At 37.7% G+C, this 19611-nt stretch overlaps 1 protein-coding gene across 1 annotated transcript in view; it reads left to right on the plus strand.

The window, feature by feature from the left end:
• The window catches only part of tut4 (terminal uridylyl transferase 4), a gene marked incomplete at its 5' end in the record, with an annotated part of 39710 nt that overhangs the window by 3365 nt on the left and 16734 nt on the right, over positions 1–19611 (plus strand). Inside the window, 12 exons of the mRNA XM_028443863.1 lie at positions 92–208; positions 281–458; positions 2242–2330; positions 2406–2457; positions 2588–2657; positions 5826–5952; positions 6589–6708; positions 9265–9459; positions 12614–12788; positions 13762–14195; positions 15317–15467; positions 17734–17820. Of these exons, the coding sequence (XP_028299664.1) occupies positions 92–208; positions 281–458; positions 2242–2330; positions 2406–2457; positions 2588–2657; positions 5826–5952; positions 6589–6708; positions 9265–9459; positions 12614–12788; positions 13762–14195; positions 15317–15467; positions 17734–17820 (1795 nt within the window). The remainder of the gene's footprint in view (positions 1–91; positions 209–280; positions 459–2241; positions 2331–2405; positions 2458–2587; positions 2658–5825; positions 5953–6588; positions 6709–9264; positions 9460–12613; positions 12789–13761; positions 14196–15316; positions 15468–17733; positions 17821–19611) is intronic.

Consider the following 19611-nt stretch of genomic DNA (forward strand, 5'->3'; position numbering starts at 1 on the left):
ACTTTTGAATTTGCTGTGTATGGCCCAGGCCTAGAACTCTGTGAGCTCCCATTTCTGGTGAAGTCTAAATCCTTTGTCTCTGTTTTCCCAGCAGTCCCCTGAGTACCCAAACTACCAGTACTTGTGCAATCTGTGCTCGGTGCACATTGAGAACATTCAGGGAGCACACAAACACATCAAGGAGAAGAGGCATAAGAAGAACATCATGGTATGTTACATTTCCTTGCGCGTGTGAGCGCTGGATGAGTTTCTAATGTCTCTTTTGATTTTTCGGCATCAGGAGAAGCAGGAGGAGAATGAGCTGCGGGCACTGCCGCCTCCTTCTGCCGCCCAGCTCAGAGCCGTGGACGCCGCCGTCATGGAAACGGCTCGACAGCAAGGAATCTCAGAGGAGGACTTTGAGGTCCGTCAGGCTGTGGTGGTCAGGATGGAGGACATCATCAAGAGGAACCTCTCAGGTCAGACACACTACGCCCTACGGACTTCCACAAAGGGCCACTTAGTGCTGAAAGGGTAGAATTTGGACAGTTTGAGGTTACGTCATGTCAAAATGTTAATTATTATCAAAAACACCCCCAAAGTATTATTGGGATTCCTTCCTGCATCTCTGAGAAATCCTTAATAATCTGCTCTCTGAGCTGCTTCTCTGCTCTCTTCTGAAAAACGAGCGGTTCAAATTCTAGTGATATCACTAGAATCCTGAACCGTCCCCTCCAGGAAGTGCCTGTTGCTGGTGCCACGCCTCCACAGTGAACATACACGCCCATTCTCTCTGGTGCTAGAGGCATGCGAGCAGCTGAAGAACATCTGTTTGGATGGTCATTGTCCTTTCTTATCCAGTCTGCACAGGGAAAACAAAGGGTCTGTTTTTGTACCAAACGATAATGTCTGGTAACCGAAAATGCGTGTTCGACTGCGAAAGTCCTCAGAATTTGTTCAAACTTCCTAAAGAAGAGTCTACTGTGGTTGGAATTTGTCTGGGAGCACGTGACACACCATCCATGATCCGTTAGTCTGTGACCCTCACTTTATAGAAGACTGCTTGGTGAACCTTGGCCAGTTCCAAAGTGGATTGTCCAGTAAATTACGTCTTCAGACCAGAGCAATTCCTACAATTAAACACACTGATGGAGAGGACACAGCTGTAAGTAAAATAAACCTAGGCAAATGTTACAAGGGGTTTCCACTGGATACGTCTCCGCTGCGCCACGCCACCGATCCGGTTTTTCCCTGCTCTCCGCCGTCCGGTAATCCTCACCGGTTGCGTTGAGTGCCACGGTGCACTCCGGTTGGATGACTATGACGTCACGAGACAGAGCAGTTCTTATGATATTTACATAATCGTGTGAGAAAGCAGTTAAATGTATTTGTTGTAAACGCAACAATAAACAGGTTAGTGTTCCTAACGAAGGAGAACAAGAAGGTTGGACTCTCTGGATTTATCATAGCCACATTTTTTATCAACAGCCAACAGAGAAGAGATAAAACATGAACTAAATCAAAGTTGTTGCAGTTACAGTGAGTTACAGTATGAGAGGAAACAATATAGAGAATGTGATTTTGTTTTTACACATTATGATGTTTTGGTGATGTATTTACTTGAAATATAATCTGAAGTGTTTTATTTTGAAAAGTAACCAGATATTTTATTGCGGAGTACATGCTTAATTTCCTGTTTAGCTTCATTACCTCTGTGCTTATTGATCCGTTGTGAAATAGAAGCCCTGCGTATATCTGGTAGAGGGCACCGGACTACCTCATCTGGGAAGGACAGACATGCACCACAGCATATTTTACGTCCCTTTGTAACACTACTGAGATACCACAATCACTTACATTATAAGGTCATTTACACAATGATTAATTTTTTCTCAGCCATTTTTACTTTCCCCTGCGGCCCGAATTGGATTTTTTAAAGGGCCAGATTTCAGAATCAGACAGGTTTTTATTTGCCAAGTACAGTTTAAAACAGCACAAGGAATTAACTTGGCAGTTGGTGTGAAGAACAAAAAACAAACCTGAAACAATAATGATAAATACAAAGGATAAGGGATAAATAAAGCCCCTGGGCCTTGAGTTTGACACACGTTGCTTAGCACGTAGCAGCACTCGCTAGGATAGTCAAAGGGGAATGCAGCGGAGCTTGGTATGATATTGCTATGTTTCAGGCTGATTAAAATCACATGAATGTGAAGATAATGGTGTGTAATATTGTGCGTTTGCTGACTTGTGTTTTTTCAGATTGTGCTCTCCGTCTCTACGGTTCCTGTCTGACTCAGTTTGCCTTCAAGACGAGTGACATAAACATCGACGTCACCCATCCCTCCTCAGTGAGTTCCACTGTGCCACATTTAAAGCAGCTCTACCAGAGCACGTCAACCAGTCTGATGTGTTTCTCTCCTCAGATGACACAACCGGAAGTCCTGATCCAAGTCCTGGATATCCTCAAGAAGAGTCGTACGTTTCCTTTTTTTTTTTAGTGTCTAAAACTTGATCTGACATACGGTGGTGGAGGTCTGAGGAAACCAAAGGAAGGATTTGTCCAGGTTTTACTTCCTCTTTTGAACTTTTCTTGTGTTTTCTGCAGCTGATTTTTCTGAGGTCGAGTCTGATTTCCACGCTAAAGTTCCTGCCATCTTCTGCCGGGATGTGAGCAGGTAGATCAGGTTTACTGTGTAGTTGTATTTCATCTTCTTTCTTATTTTATTTTTCCAGTCCCACATGTTCACATATTCACCTGCTACCTGACGTATACAAGTGGGGATAAAGTAATGGCTGATCTCTGTATGATAAAGAACAGTGTTTTTTCCAGAAGCAGCTTACGTCTGTTTCTTTATCCCTTTAGATCAGGTGTTCTCAACCTTGGGGTTGTGAGACACTGGGAGGGGTCGCCAGATGCCTTCAACAAACTAAGATTTTTTGGAACAATTTAAGCAATTTTTTGCTTATTTTTACTCTTTTTCTGTAACTGCACCAAACTCCTTGTAATGCATTTATACTTCATTACTCCCATTTCTGCGCATATTTTCCACTTTCAAGACATTTCCAGCACTCATAAACTCTTTCCACCACTTTTGTCACATATGTTCACCCAATATTGTCATTTTTAACGTCTTTTCACTGTATTTCATGCAGATTCTTTCAAATTTAACCTAATTCATTATTTGTCATGCCCATTATTTGCCAGTTTAAACTAATTGTTCCTACTTTTTTCCACCAATATTGACACTTTGAACTAGTGCCCCAATCCGATATTGAGCCGATATCAGCCAGAAAACGAATATCGATTTTATTGATCTAAAATCACAGATATAAACGCTCCGATAAAATGTTCCGCTCCAGCACTTCTATCCATTGCTGACTGTGGTTCACGCTCCAACACAGTAACGTATTGTTGCTGACTATTGTTTTCTGTTTGAGTAGCATCACATGATCAAGCCTTTTCTAACATTCCACACTACAAAATAAGTATAAAAGAATGTATGATTCGTGCTGATATTGTATCAATTCTGAAGTGAAAAAGTTGTACCGGGACATTCCTACTTTTTACTACTTTTTTTGGTCTTTTTTTGGCCATACTTTTATCTCATTTCAGTGGTTTTTAAAATCTCATTTCACCACCTTTTCCACCATTTTTGTCACTTTTTAACCCATTTTATTTCTGATTAAAACAAGGATTTACTGAAAAGTTTGAGAACCACTGCTTGAGATCATGTGTCAAACTCACATTCAGCCCAACATTTTCATACAGCAAATAAGAATTTTAATTCAATTGTGCCTATGGTAACATTAGTCAATCGATACTTTAGAACTTTAGAATCAACTTTATTGGCCAAGTTATGCAAGTTATACACACGAGGAATTTGACTTGGTTAAACGTACAGATCAAAAAGAATCTGCTTGAAACAAAGCGGTGATGCACAAACATCTGACACATTACTATACAGGACTTTACCTTATGATTAATCATTTCACCTTAATTTTCCCTATTTTAATGGCAAACTTAGATGCTATGATGTGTCAAAAAAAATATCGGTAACTACATCGTAAATTTGTCGTTCGGCCCATTCAAAACCAAATTGGGCTTGCTGTGTTTTTTTAGAACACACGTGTAAAACTCAAGGCCTGGGGGGTCAAATCTGGTCCTTTAGAGCATCCAATTTGGCCCGCAGCAGAAAACAAAGAAAACTCAGGGAAACCATGAAGCATTGTGTAATTTACCAAATAAGTTAGTTGTATGTATCTCCACATTAATACACAAATATTGGCAGGGTCACATTTTCCCAATGCTTGTATCAGTGTTTCTCAATCTTAAATGGGACTCCATTGGGGGGGGTCACCAGATGTCTTCAAGAAACTAAGAACAATTTTCTGAACAATTTGAGCACATTTTTGCTATTTTTTACCTTTTTTTTGCAACTACACCAAACTCGCCATATCTTAACCTATTTTCATCACTTTTTCTTGCCATATTTTTGCTCCTTTTAATGCATTTTTGCTACATTTCTCCCATTTCTGACACTTCTACATCACATTTCAATGCCTTTTCTGCACATTTTTTCCCACTCTCCAGACATTTTCAGTAGATGTCGAACGATATATCGGCTTTTTTCAAGATCGGAAAAAAATGATTTTGATCATCACCAGTCCTCCCTAAGGAAGGGTAAGAAAGACTTGATTATAGGGAGGATATAAAAAGAGGGCAGTGTTACACCTAACTGAGAGGGAAGGGAACAAGGAGGAGAGACTCAAGGTAGGAAATGGAAAGGGTGAGGAAGTGTTGATTATTTTAAAGTGAGTGAAATGTGATGTTGTAGTTGTGCGTATGGTGACAAGTGTGAAGTTTAGGTATAATAGTGGTGGCTATGAACAGAGGGAAGCAATGAGTGGTTATACCTTAAACAGGTATTTAGTTTAAACACTACTTGTATATTGTAGTCGTTTTTTACTGCGACTTACCCGTCCTGTACTTAAAGTTTTACTTGGTTGTGTATGGGTATATTTAAAGTTCAGTAAATGTTAAGAGTTCTATTGGTTTATTTAATTTCTAATATATACATTTATATTACATGAGTTTTTCAATTGTCTTCCATAAGCAAAGTGGCCTTTGAAAATCGCATATCGGTCGACCTTTAATTTTCAGCACTTATAAACCCTTTCCATCAATTTTCCACCTAATGTCACACATGTTGACCCATTATTATCACTTTTAATCTCTTTTCACCATACTTCATGATTATTTTTGCCAATTTAATCACATACATTATTTGTCATGCTCATTATTTGCCAGTTTAAACTAATTGTTCCAATATTGACACTTTAAACCCTTTTTTTTGCCACTTTCTGTCTGTTTTTGGCCACTCTAATTTGTAACTTAACTAATATCTGTGGTTTCTAAAATTCTGTATATGTTCAACCACCTTTAGCTACAGTGGGGGTCCCCGGCCTCTGGGTCCTTTATTCTGGGGGTTGCGGCCTGAAAAGGTTGAGAACCACTGCTTTGTGTCACATAATGGCAGTCATTTTTTAATCTCAAATTGTTAAAAGAACTCGCAATTTTTCCATAATCCTGCAATTTTCTCCTTATTATTTCACAAAATGTTATTAATAGAGTATATATTGTATTATAATGTATTTATATGTGAAAGTGGAAACGAGTATAATAATGAATAAATTACTAATTTTCTCTGTGGCCCACTTAAGATAAACTGCTGTGTTTGGCCCCTGAACTGAAATGATTTTGACCCCCCTGTCTTTGGTGTTGATCTGTGACGGTGACCTCCTAAATTCTTTTTCTTTTCTTGTTTTGTTTGTTTCCTGTGCAGTGACTTGATGTGTAAAGTGAGCGCAGGAAACGACGTGGCCTGTCTCACCACCAATCATCTGGCCACCCTGGCCAAACTGGAGCCCAGACTGGTTCCTCTGGTGATGGCGTTCCGTTACTGGGGAAGGGTAAAGATGTTTACTCCCCCCCCCCCCCCCCACCCACCGTCAAAACATCCAGCTCTGCCTAGTTCGAGGACAAATCTAATAAAACCAATCGTATAAATTTATTCTTTGATGGTGGATGACTAAGTAAAATAATGTTTTAATTATTTTCTCAATCCTTTCCCAAAAAGGTTTGTCCATAGAAAATGAAAAGATATAATTTGATAGCAAATATTTTGAACTGCAACAATGCCATTCATTGTCCTTAAACTGCAATACAAACATGAACCAAATGTTCTTTAAAGATGAATCCGTGTACCCTACGTTCTTTCGTTTTTTCGTTTCAAAACCTAATTAAAAAAATAGAAAAAACTGGTTGTTTTTTTGTTTCATTAATTTTGAATTAATGTGAAAAAACTTCATTTAGAAAAAAATTAAATTGATTTTATAGGGTCCTGCAGTCCTATGTTTGGTTAGCTTAGCACGTAGCGATGCTGGCTGAGCATGGTCAAAGGGTGAAGGGGCGGGACTACGTTATTAGGTGAACTCATTGCTTCAAATTGTCCACGTGGACCATTTTAAAAAGAAAACACATTTACTATTGTTGATTCTGGTGCGCTCCCATTAAGTCATACATTTTTGACTGTGTTTTTCCCACAGCTGTGTCACATTGACTGTCAGGCTGAGGGTGGAATCCCCTCATACTCCTTCGCTCTCATGGTCATCTTTTTCCTGCAACAGAGGAAAGAACCCATCCTCCCCGTGTACCTGGGCCGCTGGGTGAGGAAACCATTCAAACTAGGGCATCCTGACTGGTTTTAGGGGCACTTACCCGTATTTCATGATAAGTTTGATACATTTTTCTTATATCACGATGTAAAGCCAACATGAGCATGGGCAACCCTCGGGTTGATTTTGTTCTGCTTCCTAAGTAAATGCACAGAATTACAGAAAAATACCAACAATTAACAAAATTACATTTAAAAAAAAACTGTAGAATTTAGAGGGAAAACATTAAGTTCTCCAAAATACACACAAAGTGAAACTAAAAAATGCACTAAAACCTTAAGTCATTTATAGAACTTTTTGACAACACATTAAACACTAAGTGCAAATATAAGATTTACAGAGATGCACAAATGCAATCACAAATGTCTAATAAAGATTAATTCATGGAAGTAGAAGAAATTAGGTTTCTTCATTTTTATTTAGTAAATGTACACAATCACAAAAAGTACCAATAATTAACAAAATTACATTAAAAAAACCTGTAGAATTTAGAGGGAAAAAATCACACAAATTCTCCAAATACACACAATAATACTCCAAAAAGAAGACACAGTAATTCACAAAATGAAACCAAAAAAAAAAACACTAAAACATTAAGCCATAAACAAAACCTTTTGAGAACACATTAATCACAAAGTACAAATGGTACTCGTTTCGAATATAAACAATGATTTTTGTTATTAAAAAAAAGACAGCCGAATTGTAGATAATACTTTAATTTACTTACTCACTGTAGTTTTGCGCCGTTTTGTTACTTTTCTGATTGGCGCTACAATGTCTATGGAGTTTGGTTATTTTTGGTTATCAGCGTCTCAAACAGGAACACAGTCACACACGCCCTCACCACACATAAGGTATTTATAATAAAAATAGAAATACACTTAATGAGTAAAATAAAACGAAAAACTAAATATTTTTATAAAAAGCACACAAATCAACAGAAAAACACACAACATGACTCCAAAAAACATACATTACAGAAAATACATCAAACAACAACAAAATACACACGATGAACCAAAAAATGCAAAACAAGAACACACAAAATGAAACCAAAAAAAGAAGACATTAAAATATGAAATGTGGCTCTCACATGAGTCAGTTTTGTGGGCCTCACTGTGCTGAATGTTAATCTTTTAAAGTGTGTTGTTCATAGCGCACTGTTCCAAACAGGTATGACATCGGCTGGTTAAACTAGTAAAACCTGCTATCATTATTATTACTATTCTCCTGAAATGTTTTCATCTTGAAGTTAAAGGTGTGATGCACACATTCCTTAAAGCTAAATAAGCTCTTGTTAATGAAACTGTGACCTGTTCTTTAGCGCCACCATCAGGGCAAACTTTTAAAGATCCTATGACCAACCTTTGTATTTGCGTTTAGGATAAATTCTTAAAAAAATCAACTGTGGACACTGAAGTGGTTCTTCCTCCACCTTTCATTTCTGTCCAATGGATTTATAGTATATACATATTGAAGAAAAGATAATTTTTAATAACACATTAATAATGTTGCATCACATGTGATTAGCCCGACTTAGTGAAGGTTAAGTTACTGATCAACCCATGCGAGGAAAACTGACACTTTTCTCTGTCTGAACTGAAGCGATAAAAACACAAGCTGACGGTGAGTACTGAGGATGTTGATGGAAATGTAATGGGCTAAAGCAGTGTTTCTCAAATGGGGGTACGTGTACCCCTAGGGGTACTACATGGGGTACTTGTGTGGAAAATTTACAAATAAAATCAGTAAAAATATGGGGTGTTCATTTATTTTATAATTTTTTTTTTTTTTTTTTTTTTTTTTTTTTATCTATGTTGATACAGACAGTATGCTCAATACTGTTGTCATGTAAATGTTTCTTTAAAAAAAAAAAAAAAAAAAAAATCATATATATATATAATGAGAGGTAAAAAAAAAAAAATCAGGGGTGTCAAACTCATTTTATTTCAGGGGCCAAATATGGATCAGTTTGATCTTGAGTGGGCCACAGATTTTATGCGGGAAAACAAGTAATTTAAACATTATTGTTCCCTAGTTTGCACTTCTACGTATACATAAAATACAAAATATGTAGGAAACCTAAAATATCCAATAAGTGAGAGATATCAGTAGCAACATGATCTTCACATTAAATTTCTATTTAAGTAGAATAGAATGCCTTTATTTTCACTGTATGATTCGATAGAAAAGTCAACTCCAGTAACAGTGTAAGAAATAAACAATATAAACATAGGACATAAACAGTACAAGAAAGGAGGTAAAGTGAACAGTCATGGGGAGTATGTACATTTTGAAAAAAAAAAACTGTCAGAGTTTTTTTCAACTGTTTAACAATAAAGCACCAGGAAAACTGTGAGCACCTGCAAATATTGAGTTTCATTTACACAGTGACTCATTCATTCCATCATTATGATCTATAGATGTTTTTAAATAGTTTTCTGAGCAAAACCACTGGTCTAAAGTAGAATGTGTCCTTTAGTAATAATGTAGATATACTCTGTTATGTTGTTGTGTATCTGATAAAGTTGTTGTGATTCCTGTCAGATCGAAGGCTTTGAGGTGAAACGCGTAGACGAGTACCATCTGACTGGGATTGTGATGGACATGTTTGTGCGGTGGGAACACAGAGCTCAGAGCTCCACAGACGGACGAGGGGACGGTCGACACGAAACCAAGGCTGAGGCCAGGTCCAAAGCAGAGAAGAACAAGCTTGAAAACTCCCACAATTCAGAGGGCTTGGTGAGTTTGATCCCGTCTGACCATTTAACCTCTTCATTCCCATGGTGGGGGCAGCTCCAGCTCACGGGTCTAAATGTTTTAAAAAATGAATGAAATCACACATTCTATACCTCGCAGTAATCCTATTAATTATGTTCAGAGGGAAAAGTTGACAACTCTGCTTTTTCCACTGCTGTGAGTCACAAAATAAACACAGAGCTCGATAACAAGAGACTAAATGAAACTACAGTCTGAGCTGAATCCACAGATATACAGGTCTGGTATGTGACTTACAAAAAACAACGCCACAAAATCAAAAAATACACATCAGAAAAAGTCAGCAATGATGACAAATTGTCTTACCTTCAGTTAATTTAATCAAAAGTTGTTCCAATGTGAATAAAACTCCATATTTGGATAAATCAAAATTCTGCCCTCCATCCAAGACTTATACCTGTCCAGGGTCAGGAAACGAGCAGGTGACATCACTGCAGACCCCTCCCACCCTGGAGACAATCTGTTCAAGCTCCTCCCCTCCGGCAGACGTCACAGATCACTGTACGCCAAAACAACCCGCCATAAGAACAGTTTCTTCCCCCAGGCTGTCACTCTGATCAACGCTAAACAGTCAGTGTCAGACCTGTTTCTGTGAAATAACCCTGGAACTGTGAATGTACATATACATAAACATATACTATTTAATTTAAATGTTCACCTGCCCGACTGCACTATTATCCTATTATTATATTATTACATTGTTATATTTTATTTAGTTTTGCACATATTAGTCTTTATCTATTGTTGATATTTTTTCTTGTTGATTATTATTTAATGTTTACATTGTTAGAGAGAGCACAGTTCAACAAGTCAAATTCCTTGTGTGTGTAACATACATTACACGGACAATAAAGTTAATTCTGATATCTGAAACAGATACCACCATTACACACATCTGAGCATTTCTCCGTTGAGAAATCTGTCCAATGAGCACACAGTGCTGGTGACCAATCCCTCCTTGACGCAGCTCTAATTTGCCAGGGCTAAAGCCCACCCCCTAAAGGCGCATTCACACCAAACGCATCAAAAGCGGCAGGTGTACATTCACAGTATATGGTAGAAGTGCTTCTAGGGAGCATCGGAGGTCCCACTGTGCGTCCGGCGCCTCCAATGCAGCCGACGCTGGAGTTGGGATTGTTGAACTTTTAGAGCATATCGCAGCTCGTCGACCAATCAGGACGTATTCAGAATAATGAGAAGAAAAGAAACCCTAACTGCAGGCAGAGACAGATGGATGATAGGCGCTCTTCTGCTGGAATAGAGCCCTGTAGTTGGTGTCCTGGTAGGAGTGGCGAGCGCCGATGCCGGTCAGCAGGTCGTCAAACTGGGCACGGGAGAGACAGAAGTAGCGCTTCTTTCTTTTAATTGTACCTTAGACATTCACTAAACACACACATTCACACAGGGGATAGGGAAGTGCCTCTCCATTGGGGAGTCACATGAGGCTCTGGAGCCTCTTGTGACTCCCCAAAAAAAATAGTTTTTTTTTTTTTTTTTTTACAGAGGCTATTAATGATTAATGACAAATAAAATCAAGATGTAACAATTTGTAAACCTAAAATAAATCACGTTGTACAATGACTCAGCACATTCCTACAACATCTACAGACCATCAACTTTCCTCCACCTGTGACTAACCTTAAGTTTTAAATCCCTGGTAAGAAACTAAACCAACAAAAACACTATTCTGGAAGAAAATAGAGATTTTAATTGTGTGGGAACAGATTCATTTAACCACCAATGTACAGGTTAAATATGCATGTTTTATGTGTGGCAAGAAATGAGTAATTAGCATGTGTTGATCACATGATCATGTGTTATCATATTCATGTTACTTTTTGGAGCCTTTCAAATACATTAATTAAAAAAATCTTCTTTATTTAACATTGTGTTCATGTAAATTAAGCTACATAAGAATTTGAAGATGCGAGATACTGTTTTATTTATTGATTTCAATTTATTTTACTTTAAACTGTTTAAGTTTCCATTTACATGATCACTATAAATAAAATCAATTTAAATCAGACATTCTATATAATTTTAACTGTATATAATTAATACACTGTATTATCTTCATAGAGAAGGTATTTTTTGACTCTAGGAGGACCAGGTCCAGGTGAGATGAGGTTAAGTAGAGTAAGGGTTGCAGACCCCTGACCAGGGGAAGAGGGTTAGGAGACCCCACTATCAGAGCTGGACTCTCTGAATTTAATTTCATCGGGTGAAACAATGCAGATGTTAAGTTGGTTATACTGTCAAATTAATTCAAGTACAGCCTTTCTGCAAAATAAAAAATAAACAGAATACATGTAACCTGTTATGCTTTGCTATTATTTAAAACATTTTTGTTACGTCTTTTAAAATCATGTAAAAGAAATTACCTGTTATTTCAGCCACTGCTTGTTGCAGAAAAAACTTAATATTGACATTAAAACATTTAGCAAATGTATCTTGAGTCATTGTCAATCTTTACTTCATCCAAAACTACTATACGCCAGTAGTGTCAACTATTCATCAGCATGCATGGCTATGCTGTACACTATCCCCACCCAAGCTCAGGAAAAAAGGGTGCGACCAACTGTTCTGTGCTGGTGCGACCAACTGAGAAAGTTAGTCGCACCAGAGCCACCACTGGAAAAGTTAGTATAGAGCCCTGTTGTGGCAAAGTGGGCTTCTGCGTACTAAAACATGTGTATCTTTGGCCTAATGTTTATCACCAAACTTGCTGCAGTTGATGTCCATACATTAGCTCAATAATTTCTGCTTTTATAGCCTTCATTAATGAGAATTGGCTTCATATTTGATGTAAATCTTCAGTTTTTTTTTTTTTTTTTGGGAGGACGACAGATTCCTGTATTTAAAACATGATTTATTGTCACTTAGTATCATATATTTCCAAAATGTTACATCTGTATCAACTTAGGGTTCTACTTTAATCTGAACAAAATTTAGTCATGTAGAAGCTTAGAAAAACATTGAGTATGTGATTTTTGCTTTTAACCTTCTGTAGTGACGAGTAAAGGCTTTTTTCTGGTATTTTAAGCACTTTAGGACTGGGCCTGTCAGAGACTACTCATCTGCTTCTTTGTGTGACTCTGTAACTGCTTCCCTCTGGCAGACCAACCTGACCCTGAATCAGGGTAAAGGTGTGACCCTGGGCCAGCTGTGGTTGGAACTCCTACGGTTCTACACACTGGAGTTTGCACTAGAAGAACACATCATCAGCATCCGCCTGAAGGAGCCTCTGTCCAGGGAGCTGAAGAACTGGCCTCGACGCAGACTCGCCATCGAAGGTATCCACACTTTACCATGTGGGCCAGGGTTGGGATTAATTACAATTACATCTTCAATTATAAATGGTCCATAACAATTCGTGTACCTTTCGTTCTTTGGTTATTTTGTTTCAAAACCAAATTGAAAAATAGAAAAAACAGTTTGGTTTTTTGGTTTTATTCATTTAAAACCAGAAATGGAAAAACCAAACAAGCAGCGTTTTTCTGTTTTAAAATTAAATCTGGTTCTGTTTCTGTGATATTTGGATATTTACGCAGAAACTAGGACGAGAGCTTCATGTTTTAATCTCACCACACAGAACGACCGACAGACGGACTTTTACTCTGCTGCGTTTGATAAAAAATTATATTGTATCATTTTGTCCACCTCACACTGATGGCAGAGGTGTCATTTGTGTGTCGATGACGTTTCGTTAGTTATTGAGTTCGAATCTGTGAATATCTGCCAACTCAAACTAATTATTTTTGCAAAAGTGTCAAATCGTAGAAGTTCTAACAACTACTGTTCCTCACACCAGCCTCACTGTCGATAGTCACCAGTTTATTTGGATACTGTTTGGATCATAACACCTCAAAACAAAACATAAATGTGAGCAGCTTTTTATGAGCTAAAACGTCCACACTGAATGAAAACATGAGCAGGACCAGAAAACTTCTGAAATAAATCCTAAACGGTCCTATTGTGTGAGGAGACCTGGTCCAGGACCTGGGAAACGAGGTGCAGCGGACTTAAGTTCTCACTCTAATGTCCCCGCAAATATCACAAACAGAACAAGTTTTAAAAAAAAAATATTTTTTTTTCTGTATTTCTGTTTTGGTTTTAAATCAGAAACACAAAATAACTACACTGTTTATTTGTTATTTTGATTTGGTTTTAAAACAGAATAACCAAAGAACGAAGGGTACACAGATAAATTACAAATAACTTATGATTATGGTGACTGACCTTTTTTCTTCATGTTTTCTGCTTAAGATCCGTTTGCTTTGAAGAGAAACGTGGCCCGTAGCCTCAACAGTCAGATGGTGTTCGAGTACATCCAGGAGCGTTTCCGAACCGCCTACAAATACTTTGCCTGCCCTCAGAAACGAGGTGCGGCCGGTCGGCAGAGGAACAAATGGAGGATGGAGAGGAGGAAAGCTGAAGCTCCGTCTCCAGGCCTCCGTGGATCAAAGGACGAGGAAGAGCCAGAGAGCGATGATGAAGGTGGTTCACGTGGTTCCAGAAAAGCACCAGAAAAGAACATAGATGGCAGCCTCATGGACATGGTTTTGAATGAGAGGAACAGACTCTCCTCCCCCAACGGGCTGCTGGACAGTGACGAGGAGGAAGAGGAAGTTGAGCACACGGACGGTGTTAAACAGGATTTGCACTATGTGTTTGACAGGATGATTTTCACCGAAGGAAAGGTAACGTCCACTCGTTCAGACTGTTCTGTTGGAGGAAGACGTGATTTAGGCTGTGAGGAAACATGGTGACTGAGCTTTCTGAAGCTTTATTTGGAACCTGTGTCAAACACAAAGGACTAGATCAAGAATATTAGGATCACAAAAAAAAGAAAAACTACTGAGTTTCATTGTATTTAAAAGTTCAAAAAGAGAAAAAACACACTGGCCCTCATTTATCAGCCTTCCATGAAAACTATACAAATATCACATTAGAAAAAAATCAACGTTCGAAACGCTTTAAAAAAAAAAAAAGCCAATTTTGCCTATAATTCATCACTTTACTGATTAAATAATGCAACACATTTGTGAAAGTTTCAGCAGAATTTCACCAAAAAAGTGGTATCGGTAATAACATGGGCATTCTTAACAAAAAAATTTTTAATAATCTGTTTTGATCTGTTCTGAATGTGTGTATATTTTTGATTAAATTATAGCTGAGTGAGACTGAAAAATGATTAAACAAACCTCAGATTATCTACACCAGCTCAGACCTGATGTAGATCTGTTCATAGCGTATGATCACGTCACAATTGATTTAATACTGAATATAACTGCAACTAACGCACACACAAACTTGTGGTGTGCACACGCACACTCAGACACGCTGCACGCGCGCGCACACAAACATGCACGCATCGCATACACAAAGCTCTGCAGGTGAATCAAACGTCTGCGTCACGCAAAGAATCGATAATGAAGTTGGTTGCCAATGCTTTTAATTGTTGATTTTCATCGATTCGCTGTTGCAGCCTCAATACTGAAGCTTGTGTGAATTTGGTCGAATGCACGTCTTACACTCAGATCTGAATAAATAAGGGCTATTGAGTTCATCAGATAATTTTTTCTATTATTGTTGCCTAAAATACTAAAACATCTGCATTTATCTTTGACTCTTACTGCCATTTATGATAAATACTCAAAGCTTTTTATTTAAAAATGGCCTAACAAAAACAATAAAATTTGTAGATATGGGATATTGGAATCTATTAGTCTCTAAATAATCAGTGTTATTGTTCTAATGAGCTCTGTTTTCTACATAAAGATTCTCATGTTAAATTATTTTTTTTTTCTTTTATCTCCAGCCTCCTACTGTTGTGTGCAGCATCTGTAAAAGAGACGGGCACCTGAAGGACGAATGTCCCGAGGACTTTAAGAAGATTGAGCTGAAAACACTTCCTCCGATGAACGATCGCTTCAGGGAGATCCTAGATGGCCTCTGCAAGTTGTGCTACTGTAAGTTAGCCGTGGTTCTATCAGATTTGCGTCCGTTAGGGTCCAGCGTTGGTCCACGTTCAACATTCTGAAGCAGTTCCTTAAGCAGCAGCAACAGCTTTAGACCAGATGTTTACAGGAAGTGGCAGTGAACGTAGGGCCTCCGATATTCCATGATTGCGGAAAATGGGAAAAGAAGGAATTCAAGTTCAGAAATGGAAAAAGCAATCTGACCTGTTTGAGTATACTTTTTTAAATTTAAAATCAAGCACCAGAAAGGCCTCACATGCATGTTTTTGAACAGTATCACACATTTGCACACTAGAAAGTAGGGCTGTAGTCAACCAAGGAAATGGTTGGTCGACCAAGACTATGGTGAGAATGAATGAGCAGGTGCAGAGGAGGACGAGGAGAAAGAAAAAGAGACAAATATTTAGTTTTGGCTTTTTGTGGTGCAGATTTGCTTTTAAACACAGACCATTTATTCAAGCCTTGACCAGAACCCAACAAAGCAAAAGCGAAACCTACAGGTCAGACAGACATCAGGTATTTATATCGGAGCCCGACCTGAAACCGACAATTCAAACCTATTTTTTCCTCATACAAATGATATATTTACATTTGTTTTAGTGGTAAACCTGCTTTTAGTAATAAACAACTGTTAATGTCAACATGAGATCAGCGTACGGTGAAACAAACGCACGTCAAGCTCAGTTGCGCAGTGTGCCCGCGGTGCCAGACACAGCATTGGATCTATTTACATAATCCACGTATCAAAGATAATAATAATTCATGTTCTTGTGCAGAAAAAGGACTGATTTAATAGAGGAAGCTTGTTTCAAGCCTGTCTTAATTCGTTCCCTCTCTGCTCTGATCTGTTCTGAGGACAGTCCACTGCGCTGACAGCTGAAGCACAACACTTTTTTTTGGATACCATTGCTGGTCTACCACAACGGCATCGACCAATTAGTCGACTAAACGACCAAAGTTGGCAGCCCTACTAGAAAGTTTGACAAACTGACTAATTTGTCCAATTCTGCAGATAATTTCTTTCCATACAGTGATCATTTTATCCCGTGACTGGAAATGAATGCAGTGTTTTTCATGCGTCGGTTCAAATGTGAAAAGGCTTTGGTATAAAGCCAGCTTTAGCTGATGGTGTATTAGCTGAGCTTTTTTGTGACGTCATGAACTTTGACCCTTGCCGATCTTTTTACTGGTAGATCGTACAGCTTCGGTTTAAGTAAATACTCTACTGCACAAAATCACACCAGTATGATGATTTTATATGTCTACATTAAAACATTCTTGATCATACTGCATTAATATATGCCAATTTTAAACTTTCATGCAAAAAAGGGGATATCACAACTAAGTCAAAGTTGACATAACTGTATTTATTAAACAGTGAGTGGCTCAAACATAAAATTGTCAACAGAAAGTGCACGTTCTGTGCAAAATTGTCACAGAGACATTTCAAAACAAGACATTAGTGCAGGATGCAACTCACATGGCATTTCAAAACACAAAATTAAAGTGCACTTTTTGTACATAATGCCACTACAATATTTTAAAACAAATAGTGCCCTTTTGTGCATGTCATTAAGATGACATTTCAAAAAAAAATGGAAATGAATGCAGTGTTTTTCATGCGTCGGTTCAAATGTGAAAAGGCTTTGGTACAAAGCCAGCTTTAGCTGATGGTGTATTAGCTGAGCTTTTTTGTGACGTCATGAACTTTGACCCTTGCCGATCTTTTTACTGGTAGATCGTACAGCTTCGGTTTAAGTAAATACTCTACTTGAGAAGAGCTTTTCAGAAATGTAAGCATCCAACTTTTACGATAAATATACGCAGATTTTGGTTTTTGACACGACCTTGACATTTTGGCGCCTAAAAAGGTCAACTGCACATCCTTGACATTGCCCCTATTATATGACGTGTGTCAGTAGTGCTGCATTAATATCCTTGGAGGAGTTCCACAACAAAGGAGTTGCAGAAAAGTTGCGGAAGAAAAAAAATAACTCCTACGATTGCAATTGTATTTGGCAATTTTCAAATACAATTACAGTATATGATTCTAACAGTTTTCTGTTTATAATGTTTGGTACGATATCAGGAAGTTTAATAAACTCATCTAACTCCAACGTTGAGAAAGTTTCAGTACTCTGCTTTAACCAAAATAATTAACAAGTGGAAATTAACCAGTTCTGAATTTAACATGTGACGTGCTGTAGATTCATGTTATTGGATATTAGTTGATGGTGTTTTTCTGTGGTGTTTGCAGACGAGTTGTCTCCCAGTCATTCTGAGCAGCAAAAGAGGGAGCAGATCCTCGTCGGCCTGGAGAGGTTCATCAGAAAGGAGTACAACGGTGAGCTACACTAAATAATGTCACGGTCAACTTAAACAAGCATTAGAATCAAAACTATGTAGATCAGACAGCTGGAGGCCCCAAAGTACACGTAGAAAAAAGCGTCAAAAAACATGGAAGATGATGGAAAAAAGGGCACAAAGTGGACACAAGATGATGAGAAATACACCGACTCTTTGTCCTTTGCTGTAATAATCCCCTCTCTGATATAGATCTCAATCACTGAAGAGCACACGTCTACAGACATAATGTTTTGTTTACCAAGGGAAATGTATTAAATGTATGCATAGATTGGAGGTTATTGTACAGTTTATTATTAACACTGATCAGTAGGGATGTAACGATTCACTCAACTCCCGATACGATTCGATTCACGATATTGGGTTCACGATACGATTCTCTCACAATTTATTTTACAAAATGGGACTGTAGTCAAATGATGACTGAAAAATATTCCTTTATTTTTTTTGGGAAAAAAACTAAAAAATACTGTACTATTTTCCTTTTATTTTTCATTGTCAAAAGAATTCCTATTCAAAACAATGCAATTTCACCAAAAATAAATCTTGAATGAAATAAATAAAGGAATAATACAAATGAAGAAGCCTATTAATTTAAATTCTGGTTCTATAATAAACAATGGAAAACTGCATAATAGTTCTTTTTAAAAGTGCAACTGAAAATTTATTTTGTGCCTTAACAATTGGACGTCATTGCACTGATATACGTCATATTTGTTTGGACCAGCAGAGGGCGCTGGTAACCCAGTGGTCGGTTGGCATGCAGATATCTTGCAGTGAAGAAGAGATGCTATGCTAGCAGACAGAGCTAATAAAAAACGTGACTTTTACAGATATTCAAGTAATATTAGATATTCTTTCGGTGCTAAAGGGACAATGAATCATTTATTAACATGTTTAAGAGTAGAAGGCAGCCAGAAAGAAAGTATTAGCAGACTCCGCCCGCCGCCTACACTTGTGGATAGCGCCTTCTGCTGGTTAAAAAAAGTACTGCGATTCAATTTTCAGAAAATCGATATCAACCGTGATACCTATGAATCGATTTTTAACTGCCTTACGATTAATCGTTACATCCCTACTGATCAGTTGTGATATTATGACCTCCATCAGAAGGGAATCTGTGAGAGTTTGGATAAATGAACATTACAAATTAAAATAGGCCTGACTACTGTTCAACTATTCATTTGTTAGTTTTTTTTTATGGTTCACTTGTCATAAAACTGACAACACACACACACACACACACACACACACACACACACACACACACACACACACACACACACACACACACACACACACACAGAAAACATGAACAAAAGATTAAATGCATTCAGTGTTACTAGGGCCCTAAAAAAATCTGTTTCATTTTTCTCCAAGTTCTGTTTTCTCCACATTAATTATTTTTACTTCCGTTTTTTTAAACATAAAATATATTTTACACTTTTTTTCAAAACATTAGTTTAAACAAAATTAATAATAGAAAATAATAGTTTTTTTTTTAATTGTTGTTTTCTTTGTTTATTAAAGCTTTTTTAGATCAGGTGTTTTTCTGTTTTAGGCTTGAAAGATGTTTATTGTTTTTATTATTTCTTCATTTGCACATCAACGTTATCTATTTCAGAACATGATAGATTATCTGTGATCCTGATTGCAGCATTTCTCTTCCACACAAAGTGGGACCAGTTCAGTACTGGTTAGAGGAGTACAAAGACCAGTTTGTGGAGTTAAACTGCTCCTCCATTATCTACATTTGTTAATGATCAAATTG

Source organism: Gouania willdenowi, chromosome 4 (genome assembly GCF_900634775.1).
Source record: "Gouania willdenowi chromosome 4, fGouWil2.1, whole genome shotgun sequence".
Lineage (NCBI taxonomy): Eukaryota > Metazoa > Chordata > Actinopteri > Blenniiformes > Gobiesocidae > Gouania > Gouania willdenowi.